This window comes from Salvia hispanica, chromosome 4 (genome assembly GCF_029641045.1).
Source record: "Salvia hispanica isolate PSC_SH4W2 chromosome 4, Shi_PSC_v1, whole genome shotgun sequence".
NCBI classification, from domain to species: Eukaryota; Viridiplantae; Streptophyta; class Magnoliopsida; order Lamiales; family Lamiaceae; genus Salvia; species Salvia hispanica.
Genome location: NC_142695.1, coordinates 25,436,797 through 25,443,890, shown reverse-complemented (window position 1 = coordinate 25,443,890; position 7,094 = coordinate 25,436,797). Strand labels below are relative to the sequence as shown.

At 37.7% G+C, this 7,094-nt stretch overlaps 3 protein-coding genes across 3 annotated transcripts; 2 read left to right on the top strand and 1 right to left on the bottom strand.

The window, feature by feature from the left end:
- The first annotated feature begins 1,636 nt into the window (after window positions 1–1,636).
- Window positions 1,637–3,027, top strand: LOC148927536 (protein FAR1-RELATED SEQUENCE 5-like). The gene is made up of 3 exons (XM_089056634.1): window positions 1,637–1,694; window positions 2,242–2,472; window positions 2,552–3,027. The coding sequence occupies exons 1-3, from the start codon at window positions 1,637–1,639 to the stop codon at window positions 3,025–3,027; spliced, it is 765 nt and encodes a 254-aa protein (XP_088912760.1).
- Window positions 3,028–3,251: 224 nt separating this feature from the next.
- LOC148927535 (protein FAR-RED IMPAIRED RESPONSE 1-like) lies at window positions 3,252–3,635 on the top strand. Its single transcript, XM_089056633.1, has one exon. The coding sequence runs from the start codon at window positions 3,252–3,254 to the stop codon at window positions 3,633–3,635; it is 384 nt and encodes a 127-aa protein (XP_088912759.1).
- Window positions 3,636–5,228: 1,593 nt separating this feature from the next.
- Window positions 5,229–6,349, bottom strand: LOC148927534 (uncharacterized). Its single transcript, XM_089069869.1, has 4 exons — window positions 6,198–6,349; window positions 5,985–6,111; window positions 5,753–5,895; window positions 5,229–5,660 (listed from the first exon to the last, which is right to left on the bottom strand). Exons 1-4 carry the CDS (start codon window positions 6,327–6,329, stop codon window positions 5,292–5,294), a joined length of 771 nt encoding a protein of 256 aa, XP_088925995.1. The 5' UTR covers window positions 6,330–6,349; the 3' UTR covers window positions 5,229–5,291.
- Window positions 6,350–7,094: the final 745 nt, after the last annotated feature.

The window sequence follows — 7,094 nt, the reverse complement described above, 5'->3', positions numbered from 1 at the left end:
AGCCCGTGATTTTCATTATATACGACCCATAGGTCCCTTATATTTATTTGACCTTTCCACGAAGGCCCCTCTTTGCTCTTTGTATTGACCTTTCCACGAAGGTCTTTCTTTGCTCTTTTGCTTTGACCCGTAGGTCTATTATCATTGTATTTGACCCGTAGGTCTATTGCCATTGTATATAAGATCAAGAGCAAGACAGTCATATATCCTCTTTAATCCCATGATTCGAATGATTCCAATACCATTCATCAAACATGTCCATTGCACCAATTACATATCCATATATTCCATCAATAACTCCAATACTATCGATAAACATATCCATTGCACAAATCACATTTCCACATCATATCACACCATCAATATCAAATAACACATAACTATTTCAGGCTCACATCATATAATTCATATATTCACTCCAATTAAACACATAGCAATCAATCACGTAAAATATGTATAATTAAAAGTGTGATTTATACAAACCTGGATACGATAGGTTATCTAACCGATCTCCTAATTTTGCTTTGTGAACTTGCAATTCACAATCATGTAATTCTTGTTCTGCTTCTCTGAATATTCATCACTAACTTCACTAAAAGTTTTCTATTTCAGTTCTGCTAGAGCCCCCTTTCCAATAGCTCTCGCATCACGCACATTTTAAAAAAATAAAGCATTTTTCGATAGGTAAAATCCTTCCAAAGTTAAATTCTCTATTCGTGATACTATATGCTATACACGTTGTGTAACCAATATGCACGTAGCCTAAACAAGGCTTACTCACAATTTAGCTTGTGTCTTTTGTTACACGTCATATACGAAATCAAAGTAGATATACTCCAAGTAAAATATTGTAAACCTCAAAGATGTACACGTGTGTATAAATATATATATATATATATAGGAAAATGATCAATACAAAAATTGATCCCAATACAAAATTCAGACCAAATCCTGACCATGAGGTTTGACAATCTAATGGTCAATAATTAAAGAAAAACATGGAGCGTCATTATAAAGTAGTTTTAGGTCATATTATAAACTTTGGGATTGAGGTTATGTTAAGATCCTTTTATATCATCCTTATTATAATGACGTAAAAATAAGCTTACGATGACCTAAAAATAACCTCCATGTGCTTGGTTCTGTATTTTTGTATTAAAAATGGGTTTGCATAGATCAAAACCATATATATATATATATATAGGGATGTATTCATATACTTTTCCTATCTTTTATGCTTTTTTCCTTTTTAATCTCCCCCATCCATTTTTAAGATCTAATGGCCGAAAATTGTGGCTGATCAAGTATTTTTTATTAATTAAAAAAATAGAAAAGGGCTTTTAGGAGATTAACATTAACGTTGGTTATGGAAAGTCCATGATTCTCTCCCTCACAAAATCTTGCAGCGGTTTTTTTCATCACATTACAGAATTGTTTCTTCTCTTTCATCGTTCTCCATTCTCCATTCTCTTTCATCTTGCAGCGATTAATCTTTCTCTTTCATCGTTCTTCATTCTCGAAAATTCTGGTGTTAACAAATCGTGCGATCGTGCGATCGTGCGAAACTTGCTTTGGTTGTAATTATCGTCTATACAATTATTTTTTGGAGAGTTACGGGAAGATTATCTTTACTACAATGGAAGAAGGTGGTTCTTCAACAATGGACGAAGCTTATGCTTCAACTATGGAACAAGGTAAATTTTTCAAAAAGTATTTGATTATTGTATCAACGTTTCATTAATTCCCAAATCACACTTATTAACGCAACCCTTTTCGATTTTCTGTATCTGTTAATTGGTACTTGTTCTGTAACTGACGTTAACAAGGAGCATGAGTTTGCTTATGGGGTCGGCTAGGGTTTAGAATTGAGGCCGGCATGGATTTGTTTTTTTTGTTAAAATTAATGTACAATTGTTAAGGTTATAGTGTAAAGTATAAAATTAATAATGCACGTTTTTTTTTCATGGGCTAGGATTTAGAAACATGGCGGCTAGGGTGTTGTATTATTTGATAATCTTAATGTTCATTCATTAATAGATAATGTACAGTTGGGAATAAATGATTCAAGTTTTATTTTGTCTTGGTTATGGTTTAGACACGTGGTGGCTAGGGTGTTGTTTTATTAGATACAGATAATGTAGATTTAGTACTGTATAATTTAAATTATTAGATAGATAATGCACGTTTTACTGTTCATAATGTTTATGTTAGCTGAGATTTTGTTTTTGTGATTGTGTGCAGTGGTTATTGTACCTGACTGTTCGAAAGATTTGAAGCCTGTGGTTGGGCAGAAGTTCAAATCACTAGATTTTGGATTCGCGTTCTACGATGTGTATGCCCGTGCTGTTAGTTTTGATACGCGCAAATCACAAATGAGGAAAACTGATGGTATAATTACTTGGTATAACGTGGTATGCAACAGGGAAGGCAGCAACAAGTCGAGCGAGGATGACAAATCAAATGCACGGTCTGGTTTTTCGATAAAACGTCAACGGTTATCCAAGCGGTGTGGTTGTAAAGCCAGTATCTCATTCATGTTCTTCTCCGACAGAGGAGTTTCAAAGTTATACTGTCGAGGAGTTCAACGAGATTCATAACCATTATATGTTTGAGACAGAGCATCAGCAGTTTATGTCAATCAATCGAAAGTTGGACGACGTATATCACCAATTTATTCTTGATTGTTCAAAGGCTAATATAGGCCTCATGCTCACGTTTAATGTGCTGAAGGAAATTCTCGGTGGTTTTCAACTCGTTGGCTGCAATGTTGGGGATATAAGGAATGCTTCACGAGACATCAAAGCATACTCTCATGGTATTGACGTACAAATGGTTTTGGATGATAAGGCTAGGAAGAAGGAGATGTCTGAGGCATTCACATATGAGTACGAGGTTAATTCTAGCAACCAGATGGTTGCTCTGTTCTGGTGTGATGGTTTGATGAAGAAGAATTACCACATGTTCGGTGATATTGTAGCTTTTGACACCACCTACAACACGAATAGGTATTCCTGTCGTGCATTATAACATTTTAAGATGTACATTATTGTATGCACTACTATTTACTTTGTATGCATTATATATGTCCTCTGTTTGAATTATGTTGTCTTATGTTACGCAAGTATTGTATGATCTCCGCGCCATTCACGGGAAAGGACAATCATGGGCGACCAGTAACTTTCGCTGCTGGTTTGGTAAGCAACAAGAAGACAGGCGCTTTTGCATGGTTGTTTATACATTTTTTTCAATGTATGGGGGTTGCTCCGAAGATGATTGTTACAGATCAAGATTTGGGGATGAGATCGGCTATTGAAGAGATTCTTGTCGGGACTCGCCACAGATGGTGTATGTGGCATATCATGCATAAGTTGACCAATAAAGTTCCTAGTCGGTTATTGAGGGACGACGATTTCAAGAAAGAGTTCAATGCATGTGTCTGGTCAGACCTGCTTGAACCCGAGGAGTTCAGACAAGAGTGGAATGGAGTAGTTGAGCGTTATGGCCTAGAAGAACACAGTTGGTTGAAGACGCTGTACAAGTATAGGCAATTATGGATACCTGCGTACTTCAGAGATTTCCCACTTGGCTCGATGATTAGGACCACCTCGATATCTAAGTCGGAGAATAGCTTCTAGAAAAACTTTCTAAAGCCACGCAACAACATTACCGAATTCTACTTGAATTTCAACCAAGCTGTGGATTTTCAGCAGAATAGTAGAACAAAGCTGGACTACCAAGTCGCTACTGCTCTGCCTATATTGGCCACTACTTTGCCTTTCGAGACACATGCTTCTACTCTGTACACAGATAGTATGTTCAAGAAAATACAAGAGAAGATTGTTGAGGAAAATGACAGATGCCGCGCTTTGGGGTTCTCATCTACAGACAATGTTAACACGTACAAACTTAGAGACAGCCTTCGCAAGTTCTACTTTGTGAGACATGATAGGAGTGACGAGTCATATTCTTGTGATTGCAAACTATTCAGTAGGCAGGGGTATCTGTGCAGCCATATCTTCTTTTTGTTCCGGAACAATGAAGTTAAAAAGATTTCGGATAACTATGTGCAAGTAGATGGATAAAGACTCCTCTAGGTAAGGCTGTCCATGGACATTTTGATGAGACTTTACCTACACAGTCCATTGTTGAAGAAAAGCTGAACATTTCAAAGCAAGGGATCTCATTGTTCTATGGTTTTCTTCGTCGATTTGAGACGGACCATTGTTGAAGAAAAGCAGAACATTTCAAAGCAAGGGATCTCATTGTTCTATGGTTTTCTTCGTCGATTTGAGACGGACATTGATGTGCTTCGTGCATTCGTAGGTGGACTTGAGGAACTTGGTAATTCACTTCAAGCTGGAACTCCTACAACATCTGCCTCTGAGAAGAGTCGAATGATTGAACAGTTTTATGGAATGGAAAGGCCGGAAGTCGTTGAGGTCCACCCTCCGGATGTGGTAAAGACGAAGGGGCATGCGAGCAGCTCCACTAGTCATTTGATTTCCAAGAGAGAAAAGGCTATCAAGGATGCTACTAGGCCCCTTAGACGGTGTAAGGCGTGCGATGAGTTGTGCCATCACGACTCTAGAAATTGCCCAATGCTTAAAGAGCTTGAAACGGAGAATGAGATGCGTAAGGGAAAGAGGAAATGTTGATGTATTCTGATGATAACAGCATTATTTGTTTTTGTTTTGCGTTTTATGTTCAGTATTGAAGTCGATGTCTTCCCACTGTGAACAAGGTTTTTGAAATGCTTGCTCATTTTTTATGGTTTTTTGTGCATTATTGTTATCTATATGATACATTATTTGTATTTAGTACTTAATACTTTTTCAGAATTATTACAGGAGACGGGTACGTTGGAGAAACAATATTTTCTGTAATGTGAATAACCGTGCATTGCGTGCATAGTTTCATACATTATAAATGTAGATTTATTACATTATTGTGCAATGTACACTGGTATGTCACTGCATTAGTATCCCGGAAAGGTGCATTATAAATGAATTTACTTACATTATTTGTTTACTTACATGCATTGATTGTCGAGCTTGTTGTAAAGGATTATTATATTCAATAGTTTTGTTCTACATTATTCCCCATACATTTTACATTCTTAAGTAATAAATTGTCATTATTAAGTTTTTTGAAGCCATTATAAGTTTTGTGCAACAAACATTTAGTGCCAAAATATCTAAAACATTCCAACCCACAAATTCATTGTTCACTCTTCCAGCATGAGTTCTCATAGAAAAACATCTAGTTCATATCCAAATTTAAAAACATGTAGTTCACTCGATCCCATAATTCTCGACCCACTTTTCGAAGCTCAATTTAGGCAGCCTATCCATCCAATGCTCCGTGGCTTGTGTTTGGTTGGTCCCCGTCTTCGAGTTGTGTGGAGAAGTTAGCAGAGCCGTTGCAAACTTCATTCGCAAAATTTCCAGGCTCTTTGTTCCTTTGGCAGTTAGTCCGCAGTCCCTATCTTTTTCTCTCTCTCCAAAGTACGTCTCCATATGCCTCATCACATACACCCCTGTGTCAACGGTACCGCTGTTGTTCCTCCACGGCATTGTCACGACATGCACATTACATTTTTTGACCTGTGCCACCATTTTTGAAACCTTGGATTTCGTAAGTGCTGCTGCAAAGAACTTTTTCTACACCCAAAAAGAAAAAAACTTGAACAATGGCATATAATGTACAATTTGTGGTATATAATGCAAAAGTGATGTAGTGTAATGTATATTACCAGCAAAGAGGGTGTGTCCCCATATTTTTCTCCAAATGTCCCGTGTGTTTCAGCCAAGGTGTGATCAATGATGTTCATCTTGGAATCTCCAAGATCAAAACAGACCACATACTGATGGGTCCTCCCCAAATTAGGAAGAAGAACTGCACAACGAAAGGAGCATTATAACACATATTTCATACTAATGGGTTGTCACTACAACTAACAATCAGCTACATTATTTTACTATAACTCACCATGTCATACTTATCCCACTGATAGCTGCCCGTTCCAATTGTTTCCTCCAAAACCCTCGTCCAGAACGTATCAAACTGGAACTCTTCCGTCCATTCAGGTTGTGCGTCCACCATTGACTGAATCTGTAGTTTGTTTGTGTTAGCCGTTACAAATTTTTAAGTTATTATAGTAACTGGACAGAAACATGCAGAGAACGGTGTACACTCACGCATGGTCTTGTTGAGAAGAAAAGCCTGGAAACCGTCTCTGGCGCCTTGTTCTTTTCCATTGTATTCAGGTAAGAGCTCCACGTATCGATAATATCGGGGCTCACTGGCTTGAATGGCACTAAAGATTGCATCTCGATCTGCACAGTACTCTTAAAGTTGTCGTGGTAGACAACGGAATCCCTGTACATGTTTACCCAGTTAAAAATAATTCACATGTGCCAAAAATAAGAATATCTAAAGTATAAAATGTACTTGTTCTTATCCGTTGTGCTAAGAACTCAGTAGTAGAGTTGCTTGTCCACTGTGTGTGGCTTAGCTGTCACTCTAACCGCTCTCTCGTTGAATGGAGACCGGGCAGCCAAACTAGGCTTCTTCACTCGTCTGGTTCCCTTCTGGAAAAAAATAAAGAAAGCACATACAAGTCATCACCAACCCTAAATATTTCTATTAGTAGATCTATTACTTTAGTCTTTGAATTAACTACGTTATTCGCTACCTCATCCGCATCCGAATCCTGTATGATGTGTTTCCCTCTCGCTTTTTCTTGATCACCAACCTTCCACCTCCATGTTTTGCATCTACAATTTGTAATGGATTATTTGTTCGCACAACACCAATCACTACGCCCTTACGGGGTGTAGCGGTCTGTACCTTTAAACAAGAAAAAAAATTTACAATTCAATAATGCATAATATCAACGTAATAATGTATAAATTTATGGCTTCATGTAGATATTCAACCTCCTGTCGAGTGTCCATCTGTTTGCCCATCGCTGCCTTTGAAGCTCCCTCCCTAGCGAGCTATTTTCTCTTGGCTGCCGGAACCTCAGCGAGTCTCCCTTTGGTTGTCTGGATTTTTTAAAAAATGAATTAAACAAAATGAACTGAATAATGCAG